The 15,951-nt window shown below is 32.5% G+C and overlaps 1 protein-coding gene across 1 annotated transcript in view; it reads left to right on the top strand.

Annotated features, from left to right (window-relative positions):
- The first annotated feature begins 399 nt into the window (after positions 1–399).
- Positions 400–15,951, top strand: part of LOC149795197 (palmitoyltransferase ZDHHC16-like) — a 52,649-nt gene continuing 37,097 nt past the window's right edge. The window contains exons 1-3 of the mRNA XM_089964934.1: positions 400–501; positions 4,925–5,314; positions 11,068–11,262. Of these exons, the coding sequence (XP_089821060.1) occupies positions 5,081–5,314; positions 11,068–11,262 (429 nt within the window). The 5' untranslated portion in view covers positions 400–501; positions 4,925–5,080. The remainder of the gene's footprint in view (positions 502–4,924; positions 5,315–11,067; positions 11,263–15,951) is intronic.

Below are 15,951 nucleotides of genomic sequence, written 5' to 3'. Positions count from 1 at the left end.
TAATAACCACAATATAATAATCAACTTTAAAAAAAATCAATATTAATTTGTGTTTATTATTAATAGCTGAAGCATTAAACTCATGTGTAAATTGCAATTCACGCTGTTAATATTAATTTTTTTTAACTTTCCAAACCGTCGCCAAAATCCGCAGTTTCCAGCATCTTTTTAATTTGATGTTGCATCACTTGCAGAAAAGAAAGTAAATATTAATTTATTATATAACTAATATTAAATGTAACAGATATGAATTATACATACTCAACGAATATACAGTATGGTATATACGATATAATTGAAGTGCGTTTTGGTGCTTTTATTGCCTTCCGGCGTTTCGGTGCGTTATGGTGTTTCTATGCACCCCTCATCTGATGTAGGATTCATTCTGTGTCAAAGAGAACCATAAATGCTCAGTGTTTTTCCATTCACACCCAATTGATTATGATCAGTGGTGATGATCATATACCAATAATCAGCCTCGTATTACACTTTTAAAACATGGTAAAGATTGTCGATAGGTGTAAAAAAAAAAGGTGTTCAGGAACATAGATATAAGTAATGTTTATTTGTATAGCGTCAAATATGACTGTCTAATAGCCCACGCGTAATTTTCTGTAAAACGCAGTTTAGGTTGCTATATAGTACTGGCCTAGTCCTACATTAGTCCTACCTGTAAGACCCGACGCTGATATTTATGTTGTTGGCATAGCACCTTAACAAAATCAAAATGTGCTATGTCTTACATGTAGGACAAAGTCCTACATGTAAGACATTGACGCTGATATTTCTGTTTTGGGCGTCATAACGTTAAAACAAAACCAACATGTGCTATGTCTTAAATTGTAGGGCTAAGTACTGGCGATGAACTAATGTAAACTAGCGGTTCTTGTTTCGTTCTTTTACATCAATGTTTACGTATAAAGGGATAAGTATAAGGCGAAGTTGTTTGCATTTGCAACATGTACATTGGAGAGGATATTGGCATTCTTTTATGTCACTTTTATGTAATGTGACTGACATTTCTTTACGTGCGGTAATTATAACACAATGCACTATCTAAAACAGACAGCTGGTCAAAATGGCTACTCCCGTGTACTCGAAAAATGAGCAATAATTAATGCAAAGTACACTAACTTTACAAGTTATTAAAATAGGGAACATGAATGTCTCCAGCTTAGGTAATACCAGATTCCAAAAGGCCAGTAAATGAATTATAAAGTACATCAAAATGTTTTTTAAAAAGTCAAATTTACTTTTGTAGGTACAGTAAGTGAAAATGACCAAGCTGAACTTGCTTTGATTGATTGATTGATTACCTGGATTTACATCGTGTGTACTCAAAAGAGCATGTGCATATTCCCACACAACGGGATGCTAAATGTTCCCGGGGAAGGAATTAGTGCCACATCCCCCACATCCCCCAGGCGTTTATGTGCTCAAGGAGCACTGCTAATTTAGCCATCAGGTCGTAGGACTGTATGTCCCTAATGACCTGAATGAAGGGCTTTTGTGAATGGGAATGGGTCCAACACACTCTTGTTAACAAAGAGTTGATTTCAGTCTGTTATTGACTGCACTAGGTATTGACCCAAGCCTTATGTAACACTGTTGCGAAATGATGACGTCACATCAGGACACCTAGCTTTAGGTGGGTTTAAATTGTTACACATTCTGCCATTACATGATGTCTGAGAGAGGCAAGAGGGCAAGGAAAAGGAGCCAAAGTTAGCTTTCATATCTCAGTCGTATTGGTATATTAAGAAATAAATTTTAAAAAATCTGCATACTTAAAAGAATCCAGTCAACTTCCAAGTTCGGCTCGCTTTGCAATAAAATGAGCTGGTATTGATATCTTAAAAAAAAAAAAAACAGCTTCCAAGTATCCAAAGTCAGCTTCTGAGGTTGGCTTGCGTTGTAATAAAAATAACCTTTGTCTTTGATATGCTGTTGGTAAGTTCAAAGAATTGGTTTACTGCTCGCTTGCCAGTTGTGTTTATTCACCACCCTGGCTTCTATGTGCTTGGCATCTGTAGTTATAAGCGACAGAAATTGTCATTTATGCCTGTGGGTAAATAGTATACACAGCAATAACTTGCTTTAATGATACTTTTGTAACCCATGCTTGCAAAAAGATTGTCACTTGCACTCAAGTGAATAATGATTTTTGTTTGTGAGATACTGTCATATAGCTAACCTGGATATAATTCAGTCTTGGTTCTTTTGCACCTTACACTGTCGTGTGTGAATGACAGTTATCTTCAAGATATCAGTTGATTATTTCCCTCTCATTTGCAATTTTGTTTGATCCAATTTTCAGTTGGATAACATATTCAAACCTTTGAGCACAACCAAACATGATTTTTTTCTCAATGTTCATATCAGTGAACATCATGTGTGTTATCAGATATGAGCGATACAGACTACAGTATGGAAGCCTACACTACATATACAGAGTTCATGGATATATTTTATTCTTTAATGCTCATAATGAAAAAAGGAATAAATGATAACAATACCAGGTTAGTTTCTTTCTTTTTATTATCAAATAAGTGTTTTGTTATCTATTTTATTTTGGGGCTCCGAGTGGCTGAGTGGTCTAAAGCACTCTCCATTACGGATCACTGCCATCTCACCTCTGTCTGCATGGGTTCGAGTCTCGGATTCAGCCAATGTGTGTATGTGAGAAAGCTTGCCAGTAACTTCTCGTAGGCCGGTGGTTCTTTCCAGAGTTGCCCTGGGTTCTTCCTCCACCATGTATGGCCTATCGTGTGCTGAAAAATGGCATTAAACCCTACAACAACAACAATCTATTTTATTGCAACATGCAGTGGGGTGGGGGACACAAATTCAGTACAAATTTATTTCGTTTCTTAAGTCTTTGGACATATGACTGAGGTGAAAAAGTTTCATATAAGTTCTGGGACGGGATTTTTTAAATATTTGAGCATGTCCTAATAGATACGGTAAATATGGTAGTCTAGTTTGATCTTTTAATTCAATGTCACCATCATAAATGTGATATGTTCTCTTGTAGTCAGATGTAAAAAGTGTCATTTTATTGTCACATAGATGTCCATGAGCATTTGTGAGGACCACTCTGGTGACCTAAGTGGTTAAAGTGTCCACGTTGGGTACAAAAGGTTGTGGGTTTGAACCCCAACCGAGTCATAACAAAGACTTTTAAAATGGTACTAGAATTTGCCTTGCTTGGTGCTCAACATTGAGAGGTTAGTGTTATGACTGGTAGGCCTGGTGTCAGGATAATGTGACTGGGTGGAACATCATGCTACATATCTGTGGCATGATGCCCCAGTGCTAGACATCACTGTAAACTGCCACGCTGCATACCTCATAGCGATACTACTCAAATTGTTAAAGCTATGTTAAAAATCCAAATCACACTCACCCATGCATTTCTTTGAGAACTTAATTATGTGCTGACAATGTTTTGACTTGTATAGGTGTTTCTGGCATACAATCAATTAACAGTTGACCTGCTTTGTATTGTCACATTAATGACATCTTTTGTATCGAACTGAATAAAGGGTATATAATAAAAAAGTTAAAAGGCAAGCAAATCCTGCCTTATTATTTTTAGTGATATACATGTGATATCCATTGAAATCTCCAGGAGCAATGTTTTTAATGATCTTTCAGAGATTGGTTATCTTGAAATAAGTTAGGTAATTCATTGGGAAAAGCTATTTATTGACATTTATTTTCAATGTGATTTTAAAATGATTTAACCCCTTTTTTTTCTTACATTTCATATCCATCCCTTTTGAATTTTTTCAGAGGTCCCTTGGCAACCCACACCGTTGTTTAAGGCGGCTGTGGTCTATATTTTTTTTGACCCTGCTTTGCATGAATTATCAAGGGAGATGTATACTGTTAAACGTTTATTAACATTTTTAAGCTGCATGTTAAAAACACTTCAGAGCTTAACAGCATATTTAATTTTTCAAATGGCTGCTCTGTGTTTAGTTTGAGAAACTTCTAGCAAATTTTTCCATAATTCAGTTTGTAATAATACTTAGGGATGAAGTGACGCATGATGTTCTTAAAAGTCATTTCACATCCTATTTGCAGTTGTATTGAATAAAAGCAGTAACATTTGTCATGTCACTCATGAGATATATTGAATCCTACTTTGTGTTCATTTCAAAATGAAATTTATGAAACTTTTAACCTTTGCAAAAGAAATTATCAAGTTGTTTAATGAATTTATTTTAAATGAGCATTCTGATAAGATCCTTTATATATGTATAAATATATATATATATATATATATATATATATATATATATATATATATATATATATATATATATATATATATGTATTCCAACAAATTAAAAATTAGATTCCAGGGTTACCAGAAAAAGAAGCTGTTATTGCAGCTTTACGTAAGTAGCCCCCATAAATGTATAAAAGCCCTTTGAATATTAAACTGTTATCTTCAAAACAGTTCTTTTTAATTATGTATCATTAAAATTATAGTTCTTTGTAAAATACATTAATATGGTAAATGTACATGGATATTATACAAAGAATAGAACACAATTCTTAAGATTAGTAGTTCATTGGGATATTTTCAGTATATATTAGCCCATAGTTCACTGAGTATATATTTGCCCATACTCATTATATATTAGCCCATACTCATTATATAATAGCCCATACTCATCATTCTAGTAGCCTCAGAACTCTGGGCAAAAGATCTGCCAGGCGTTGTATATAGTTTATTGCTGATAAGTCCCATTTTTGTGTATCATCTTCCAGTCCTTATTTTCAACTGTAGTGGACTAGTCATCCCCAGGATGGACTTACTAGTGTCTCGGTCCAGAATGTTTGTTTATTTGGTTTTGATTTAACAGTATTACTTAGTCTGCTATATTTTATTATTACAAACTCTTTTTTTCAGAGACTGATGCTTTAAAATTTAAAAAAAAACTGAATGGAGACATGCATTCCTGAGGAGGTAGATGTTGTTGTCTTCCATCTTCATGTCTCCTTAAAGTATTTGACTCCACCTGATGGTGTGCAGGAACATTCTCACTGTCTGCAGCAGAAATAGTCCATGTGTATTCACTATATTTCCTTGAGTGCATTTTGCATCATGGTGTACTGGAGCTGGAAGTTACGCATGTTTCCACGGCGACTAGCAAGAGCAGCAAAGTCTCTATGTGGTTGGGTGAGGTTGTTGACAATGACCTTATATTACAACTATTTCACCACATACATGATTGTCCTGGAAACAGCAGCAGAACCAATGTTTTGGTTTGTGGATCATTTTGCCAAATACTTTGGACCAGTAAGTGATTTTGAGTAATATCAATGTTTTTAAAAATTATTTTTGTAGGTAATAAAGATGCTATTGGAAAAGACTTTAGAGTATATAGAAGAAAAGACAGATGACTTATAATAGAATACAGTCAGCTTACGTGAATACTGAGCATTTTACTTGCATCCTAGTTGTTTGAAGATAATGGTGGTGGTGGTGGTGGTGGTGATAATTTAAGAAGAATAGTAGCAACTTAAAAACCATAGTAAATCTGGTCTTGAGAAACCATTATGCTTTGGCAGAAGGGGTTGTCTTACAAGACAGGTTCTATATAATCTTAACATTCCTGACTTCCTCTAATGCATAGGTTAAATATGCTTTATTGTGGTGTGTAAATTATAAATTTTCATCATTGACTCTGGGAGTATGCCATCTAAAGCAGGTAAGGTCAGTGTTTGAAGTTCATATATGTAGAAAATCTGCAGTAGGTGAACTTTCAGGTTTTTTAGACTGTGTGTTTATTAATAATCCATGTCTCCAGGTTGTTTTAGAATGTGTGTACATTAACACATTAACCCATAGGTTTTTTTTTACTTTTTCGCCTGAAATTCGAGTAGGACACACATTTTGAAAGCTATTTCTGAATGCATCCGAAAACACCAAATCCCAGGTGATCTTTCAATAACATACTGCCTAGTTGTGTTAGAAACATCGTTTTTCATTGGCTATTTGGCTTGCACATGAGCAGAAGGGTAAAAATTGGAGTTCTTTTTTTTTAATTGCTAAAAGGACCCATTATTTTTATGTCGAGACCATTCTTTATTCCAAATGCCTATCTTATCCTATATTTTGCAAAGGTTCATCTGTCTGTTTGCAGTTCATACAGGTTTGCCTTAGATCTGAGACCAAAAAGTCTAAAATTCGAACCCAAATTGGATTCTGACCATGGGCCAATTTTGGATAGAAAAATAGATTCCAAAAATTGAGGTTTTTCCCTCTGTATCTTGTAGTGCAACTAGAAATTCCAGATTATTTGGTATCATTGTAGAGCTATATCTGTCTACCTTTCTATAATACCACCCACTTTAGTGTATCATGCATGACCATGTTGCTACAGAGCTCGGCAGTAGGTTACTACCTCCTGCCACGTTAACTTGTCGCTAGAAGTTATTGTGTTAACAAGGATTTTTGAATTTTTTTATAAATCATCAAGGAATGGCTAAATTTGTAATTTATGTGCAATGTCAATGCACAAGTGATTAAATACGCAAGAAATATTCAGATTTGGTGACATTATCAAAATGAAGCCATTAACACATTAACCCCTGGAGGTTTGTGTCGTTTTTGCCTGAAATTCGAGTAGGAAACACATTTTGAAAGCTATTTCTGAATGCATCCGAAAACACTAAATCCCAGGTGATATTTCAATAACATACTTTCTAGTTGTGTTAGAAACATTGTTTTTCATTGGCTGTTTGGCTCATGCATGAGCAGAAAGGTAAAAGTTGGAGTAATTTTTTTAATGCTAAATGGACTTATTATTTTTTGTATCAAGACCACTCTTTATTCCAAATGCCCATCTTATCCTATTTTTTGCAAAGGTTCAGCTCTCAGTTTGCAGTTCATACCAGTTTGCCCTTAGATCTGAGACCAAAAAGTCTAAAATCCAGACACAAAATCGAATTCCGACCATGGGCCAATTTTGGATAGAAAAAAATCGATTCCAAAAATTGAGGTTTTCCCCAGTGTATTTTGTAGTGCAATTAGAAATTCCAGATTATTTGGTATCATTGTAGAACTACATCTGTCTACCTTTCTATAATACCATCCACTTTAGTGTATCGTGCATGACCATGACGCTACAGAGCTCGGCAGTAGGCTAGTACCTCCTGCCACGTTAACTCGTTGCTAGGGGTTAATGTGTTAATAATCCATCTCTCCAGGTTTTTTAGAATGTGTGTACATTAATAATTCATGTCTCCATTTTTTGTACACTGTGTGTACCTTAATAATCCATGTCTCCAGGTTTGTTTAGAATGTGTACATTAATAATCCACCTCTCCAGGTATTTTTAGAATGTGTACATTAAAAATCCACCTCTCCAGGATTTTTTTAGAATGTGCGTACATTAATAATCCACCTCTCCAGGTTTTTTAGAATGTGTGTACATTAGTAATCCACCTCTCCAGGTTTTTTAGAATGTGTGTACATTAATAATCCACCTCTCCAGGGTTTTTTAGAATGTGTGTACATTAATAATAACCTCTTCAAGTTTTATTAGAATGTGTGTACATTAATAATCTACCTCTCCATGTTTTTTTTAGAATGTGTGTACATTAATAATTCACCTCTCCAGGTTTTATTAGAATGTGTGTTCGTTAATAATCCATGTCTCCTGGACAATTTATTTTCACTGAATTCACTCAGGGGCCCCAGGTGGCCAAGTGGTCTGAGGTCCTCGCCTTTGCAGATCACTCACACATCGTGCAAATTCAAATCTTGCCCTCACCAATGTGGGTTTGTGAATAAGCTTGCCAGTGGCTTCCTTGGTTCTTTCTGATCCAGATGTACTGGCCACTATGTGTAACCTATCATGTGCTGAAAAATGACATCAGACCGTCCAAATGAAATGAAACTAAACGGAAATCCCAAAATCTGGCACAAAATGTTTAAAAAATAGCAAGTTAGATTGCCCCAAATTACAGACTGCAAAGCTTCACTTGATTTAGGATTCATTTGCTCTTATGTGTGTTGTTATTCCACAGTGAGCCAACCATCCATTTCTGTAAAAGAGAATTGATGAAATTGTGATTTTGAGTGAAAATAATGTATTTTGGTGCAGTGTACTGCAACAACTTGTGATCCAGGACAGAAAGAGGCAGACGTTTTCTTCAGGCATTTAAACTGTGTCTAACTTTATGAGCATTGGGAGTAATGTTCATTGTTAATTTTCTTGCAAGCATATTTCAAGCAATGAAGTCATAACAGCTTATTTTTTAAGCCAAATATGGAGTAGGTCCCAGATTTATGCAGTCATTGGGATTATGGATAGAGAGTGTGTGTGTGTGTGTGATTAAGATTTTTAACGTAGCTTTAACAAGTTTTCAGTCATATCACTACGATGTCTGCAGTGTGGCAGTTTATAGTGATGTCTAGCACTGGGTCATCTTGCCGCAGACATGTAGCATGATGTCCCACCCAGTCACATTATCCTGACACCAGGCCAACAAGTCCTAACACTAACCTCTTAATGCCGAGCACCTAGCGAGGCAGCTGTTAGTACCATTTTTGTAAGTCTTTGGTATGACTCGGCCAAGGTTCGAACCCACGACCTCCTGCTTCCAAGGCAGACGCTCTAACCACTAGACCACCATAGCTGTCATGGATAGAGAGAGAGAGATAAATAAATAGAATGAATATTAACAAGCATGTCCATTTTCATGAAACTCAGACAGTTAAGCAGAAAAGCACTTTCCTTCAATTTACCTTTTCTTTGTAAATTAAAAAATGATAAATATAAGCAAGAAATATTAAGTAGAACCTGAGTAGGAGATTAGGGTTAACATTTAAATGGAGTCTTCCTCCATGTATTGTTACTCTGTTTATTATTAAAGAGTAATTGTTCATAATTTTGACAAGAAATAAGTATTTGGTGACCCCTTTTTCACTCTATGACTTACATGAGAAAATGTCAATCAGCACTGTTGATTATCACCATATCTCATCACCTTTAGGCAATAAGAGGGTTAACAGCTTTGGCCTGGCTCTAATTTCACTTTGTTTCTCACAAATTTCCTCAGATTGTGAGTTTGTATTATCTTACTTATTTTTGACAGTACTCAGATTTTGTGAGGTAGATATAATAAAAGGGATAAAAAACCCAACTCTTTAGTTTTTCTTGCTATTGTACCACATGCTATTCTTCCATGAACATAATTACATATTCAGTGAGGAGTAGCCTATCATACGCTTCATTATGAGGCAGTCACACTATAATTCTTTATAGTCTGTGATTGAATGAACATCATTATAATGTGGGGATACTTTAATGAGGGAATACTGTATTATATACTTCATTATAAGGCAGATCCACTATAATTCTGTATACTCTACTTGAATGAACATCATTATAATGATGGATTACTGTAGTTAGGGAATACTGTATCGTATACTTCATTATAAGGCAGCCCCAATATAATTCTGTATACTCTGTGGTTGAATGAACTTTGGTATAATGAGGGAATAATGTAATGAGGGAATACTGTATCATATACTTCATTATAAGGCAGTCCCAATATAATTCTGTATACTCTGTGGTTGAATGAACTTTGGTAAAATGAGGGAATAATGTAATGAGGGAATACTTTATTATTGACAAGATCATATACTGCTGATTATATTTCAGATTATTATTTTATCAATATATTTCAGATTATTATTTCATTAATATATTTCTGATTATTATTTTATTAATATATTTCAGAAGATTAATTGAACTTTTTGATTAATATATTGATTTAAAAGCCTTTATACATTTTAACTTTACACCTCTCAAAGCAGAGAACTTAATGGTATCACACCTCTCAATAACATATGAACCAAATTTGATGGTATCAAACCTCTTGTCAGCTCTCAAACCAAAGAACTTAATGGTATCAAACCTCTTGTCAGCTCTCAAACCAAAGAACTTAATGGTATCACACCTCTTTATAGTACTCAGACCAAAGAACTTAATGGTATCACACCTCTTTATAGCACTCAGACCAAAGAACTTAATGGTATCACACCTCTCAATAACACGTGAACCAAATTTGATGGTATCAAACCTCTTGTCAGCTCTCAAACCAAAGAACTTAATGGTAATACACCTCTTTATAGCATTCAAACCAAAGAAATTAAACATTATCACATCTCTCTACAATACTAGAACCAAAGAACTTAATGGTATTACACCTTTCTGTAATACTCAAACCAAAAACATAATGGTATCCCATCTCTCTATCACACTTGCACCAAAGAACTAAATGGTATCACACCTCTCTATAACACTTGAATGAAAAAACTTAATGGTATTTCGTCTCTTTATAATTTGAACCAAGAACTAAATGGTATCACACCTCTCTATAACACTTGAATGAAAAAACTTAATGGTATTTCGTCTCTTTATAAGTTGAACCAAGAACTGAATTGTATCACACATCTCTATAACACTTGAAGAAAAAACTTAATGGTATTTCGTCTCTCTATAATTTGAACCAAGAACTGAATTGTATCACACATCTCTATAACACTTGAAAAAAAGAACCTAATGGTTTCTCTTTTGTCATTAAGGTAATTAAAAGTGACACTAATACTCTCCATGCTTGTGTCCTATCGAAAGTGCTACAGATACGCTATCATTTCTTGTGTCATGTTAAAGTGCGACAAATACGCTGTGAGTGCTTGTGTTATGTGGAAAAGTGCTACAAATACACTTGTTGGTTCTTGTGTCATACTGAAAAGTGCTTTAAATACACTTGTTCTTGTGTTGTATTGAAAAGTGCTACAAATATACTTGTCAGTACTTGTGTAATACTGAAAAGTGCTTCAAATACACTTGTCAGTTCTTGTTTCATATTGAAACGTGTTACAAATATACTTGTCAGTGCTTGTGTCATTTAAAAGTGCTAAAAGTACACGTCAGTACCATGTCATTGAAAAGTGTGACAGATACACTTGTACTGATTTTGTCATTTAAAGAAACTTTTTAATTCATGATTAATATTTAGTTTTATGCATTACAGATTTTTGTTACCCTTGTGGTAGTCATGACAACATCAGTAGTTGTGATTTTCTATACGTGCCTTCTGCCTCATGTGTACCATCAAGATCTTGCATGGACCTGCTTCCATCTGACATTTGGGCACTGGCTTCTGCTCAACATAGTTTTTCACTACATCATGGCAGTCTTCACCAACCCTGGTACACCTCCAGCTAAGGTACGAAAAAGTTAATTTGATTTGTAGTGATACTAAAGTGTCAGATATCAGAACTTGACACAAGCTTTTGAAAATGTTACATATTTTATACTGTGTAAAAAAAATTTGTTTTATGCCCTTGCAGATTTCTAAATTCGTATTTCATGCCCATCTTAAGTCAGGAGTATTTTTTTATGGCATTGTCCATAAATCTGTATATGAACATTTGCTTGTCCAGCCCATAACTTTCTAACTGTTGGAGAGATTTTCATCAAACTGCCAGTATATGTATCATGACCAGAAGGTATATCACATACCAAAGTCAGATCTCCATTATTAAGGTCAAGGTCATGGCAAGGCAAAAGTAATTCTTTGACTTATATCCTTCTTCTGAGAATACCTTTTGAACTACTAAAGATATTTCAATGAAATGTTGGCCAGTAATCTGAAATGTAAAGATGGTTTATAACTACTGAAGATATTTCAATGAAATGTTGGCCAGTAATATGAAATGTAAAGATGGTTTATAACTACTAAAGATATTTAAATGAAATGTTGTCCAGTAATATGAAATGTAAAGATGGTTTATAACTACTAAAGATATTTCAATGAAATGTTGTCCAGTAATATGAAATGTAAAGATGGTTTATAACTACTAAAGATATTTAAATGAAATGTTGGCCAGTAATATGAAATGTAAAGATGGTTTATAACTACTAAAGATATTTCAATGAAATGTTGGCCAGTAATATGAAATGTAAAGATGGTTTATAACTACTAAAGATATTTCAATGAAATGTTGTCCAGTAATATGAAATGTAAAGATGGTTTATAACTACTAAAGATATTTCAATGAAATGTTGTCCAGTAATATGAAATGTAAAGATGGTTTATAACTACTAAAGATATTTCAGTGAAATGTTGTCCAGTAATCTGAAATGTAAAGATGGTTTATAACTACTAAAGATATTTAAATGAAATGTTGGCCAGTGATATGAAATGTAAAGATGGTTTATAACTACTAAAGATATTTCAATGAAATGTTGGCCAGTAATCTGAAATGTAAAGATGGTTTATAACTACTAAAGATATTTCAATGAAATGTTGGCCAGTAATATGAAATGTAAAGATGGTTTATAACTACTAAAGATATTTCAATGAAATGTTGTCCAGTAATCTGAAATGTAAAGATAGTTTATAACTACTAAAGATATTTCAATGAAATGTTGGCCAGTGATATGAAATGTAAAGATGGTTTATAGCTACTAAAGATATTTAAATGAAATGTTGGCCAGTGATATGAAATGTAAAGATGGTTTATAACTACTAAAGATATTTCAATGAAATGTTGGCCAGTAATCTGAAATGTAAAGATGGTTTATAACTACTAAAGATATTTCAATGAAATGTTGGCCAGTGATATGAAATGTAAAGATGGTTTATAACTACTAAAGATATTTCAATGAAATGTTCTCCAGTAATCTGAAATGTAAAGATGGTTTATAACTACTAAAGATATTTCAATGAAATGTTGGCCAGTGATATGAAATGTAAAGATGGTTTATAACTACTAAAGATATTTCAATGAAATGTTGGCCAGTGATATGAAATGTAAAGATGGTTTATAACTACTAAAGATATTTCAATGAAATGTTCTCCAGTAATCTGAAATGTAAAGATGGTTTATAACTACTAAAGATATTTCAATGAAATGTTGGCCAGTAATATGAAATGTAAAGATGGTTTATAACTACTAAAGATATTTCAATGAAATGTTGGCCAGTGATATGAAATGTAAAGATGGTTTATAACTACTAAAGATATTTCAATGAAATGTTGGCCAGTAATATGAAATGTAAAGATGGTTTATAACTACTAAAGATATTTAAATGAAATGTTGGCCAGTAATATGAAATGTAAAGATGGTTTATAACTGCTAAAGATATTTAAATGAAATGTTGGCCAGTAATATGAAATGTAAAGATGGTTTATAACTACTAAAGATATTTAAATGAAATGTTGGCCAGTAATATGAAATGTAAAGATGGTTTATAACTACTAAAGATATTTCAATGAAATGTTGGCCAGTGATATGAAATGTAAAGATGGTTTATAACTACTAAAGATATTTCAATGAAATGTTGGCCAGTGATATGAAATGTAAAGATGGTTTATAACTACTAAAGATATTTCAATGAATTGTTGGCCAGTAATATGAAATGTAAAGATGGTTTATAACTACTAAAGATATTTCAATGAAATGTTGGCCAGTAATATGAAATGTAAAGATGGTTTATAACTACTAAAGATATTTCAATGAAATGTTGGCCAGTAATCTGAAATGTAAAGATGGTTTATAACTACTAAAGATATTTCAATGAAATGTTCTCCAGTAATCTGAAATGTAAAGATGGTTTATAACTACTAAAGATATTTCAATGAAATGTTGGCCAGTGATATGAAATGTAAAGATGGTTTATAACTACTAAAGATATTTCAATGAAATGTTGGCCAGTGATATGAAATGTAAAGATGGTTTATAACTACTAAAGATATTTCAATGAAATGTTGGCCAGTGATATGAAATGTAAAGATGGTTTATAACTACTAAAGATATTTCAATGAAATATTGGCCAGTAATATGAAATGTAAAGATGGTTTATAACTACTAAAGATATTTAAATGAAATGTTGGCCAGTAATATGAAATGTAAAGATGGTTTATAACTGCTAAAGATATTTAAATGAAATGTTGGCCAGTAATATGAAATGTAAAGATGGTTTATAACTACTAAAGATATTTAAATGAAATGTTGGCCAGTAATATGAAATGTAAAGATGGTTTATAACTACTAAAGATATTTAAATGAAATGTTGGCCAGTAATCTGAAATGTAAAGATGGTTTATAACTACTAAAGATATTTCAATGAAATGTTGGCCAGTGATATGAAATGTAAAGATGGTTTATAACTACTAAAGATATTTCAATGAAATGTTGGCCAGTGATATGAAATGTAAAGATGGTTTATAACTACTAAAGATATTTCAATGAAATGTTGGCCAGTGATATGAAATGTAAAGATGGTTTATAACTACTAAAGATATTTCAATGAAATGTTCTCCAGTAATCTGAAATGTAAAGATGGTTTATAACTACTAAAGATATTTCAATGAAATGTTGGCCAGTAATATGAAATGTAAAGATGGTTTATAACTACTAAAGATATTTCAATGAAATGTTGGCCAGTGATATGAAATGTAAAGATGGTTTATAACTACTAAAGATATTTCAATGAAATGTTGGCCAGTAATATGAAATGTAAAGATGGTTTATAACTACTAAAGATATTTAAATGAAATGTTGGCCAGTAATATGAAATGTAAAGATGGTTTATAACTGCTAAAGATATTTAAATGAAATGTTGGCCAGTAATATGAAATGTAAAGATGGTTTATAACTACTAAAGATATTTAAATGAAATGTTGGCCAGTAATATGAAATGTAAAGATGGTTTATAACTACTAAAGATATTTCAATGAAATGTTGGCCAGTGATATGAAATGTAAAGATGGTTTATAACTACTAAAGATATTTCAATGAAATGTTGGCCAGTGATATGAAATGTAAAGATGGTTTATAACTACTAAAGATATTTCAATGAATTGTTGGCCAGTAATATGAAATGTAAAGATGGTTTATAACTACTAAAGATATTTCAATGAAATGTTGGCCAGTAATATGAAATGTAAAGATGGTTTATAACTACTAAAGATATTTCAATGAAATGTTGGCCAGTAATCTGAAATGTAAAGATGGTTTATAACTACTAAAGATATTTCAATGAAATGTTCTCCAGTAATCTGAAATGTAAAGATGGTTTATAACTACTAAAGATATTTCAATGAAATGTTGGCCAGTGATATGAAATGTAAAGATGGTTTATAACTACTAAAGATATTTCAATGAAATGTTGGCCAGTGATATGAAATGTAAAGATGGTTTATAACTACTAAAGATATTTCAATGAAATGTTGGCCAGTGATATGAAATGTAAAGATGGTTTATAACTACTAAAGATATTTCAATGAAATATTGGCCAGTAATATGAAATGTAAAGATGGTTTATAACTACTAAAGATATTTAAATGAAATGTTGGCCAGTAATATGAAATGTAAAGATGGTTTATAACTGCTAAAGATATTTAAATGAAATGTTGGCCAGTAATATGAAATGTAAAGATGGTTTATAACTACTAAAGATATTTAAATGAAATGTTGGCCAGTAATATGAAATGTAAAGATGGTTTATAACTACTAAAGATATTTAAATGAAATGTTGGCCAGTAATATGAAATGTAAAGATGGTTTATAACTACTAAAGATATTTCAGTGAAATGTTGTCCAGTGATATGAAATGTAAAGATGGTTTATAACTACTAAAGATATTTCAATGAAATGTTGTCCAGTGATATGAAATGTAAAGATGGTTTATAACTACTAAAGATATTTCAATGAAATGTTGTCCAGTGATATGAAATGTAAAGATGGTTTATAACTACTAAAGATATTTCAATGAAATGTTGGCCAGTAATATGAAATGTAAAGATGGTTTATAACTACTAAAGATATTTCAATGAAATGTTGGCCAGTAATCTGAAATGTAAAGATGGTTTATAACTACTAAAGATATTTCAATGAAATGTTGGCCA

Source organism: Sinohyriopsis cumingii, chromosome 7 (genome assembly GCF_028554795.1).
Source record: "Sinohyriopsis cumingii isolate HCF-2022 chromosome 7, ASM2855479v2, whole genome shotgun sequence".
Lineage (NCBI taxonomy): Eukaryota > Metazoa > Mollusca > Bivalvia > Unionida > Unionidae > Sinohyriopsis > Sinohyriopsis cumingii.
The sequence above is the reverse complement of the archived record's forward strand: the minus strand, read 5'-3'. Positions and strand labels throughout refer to the sequence as shown.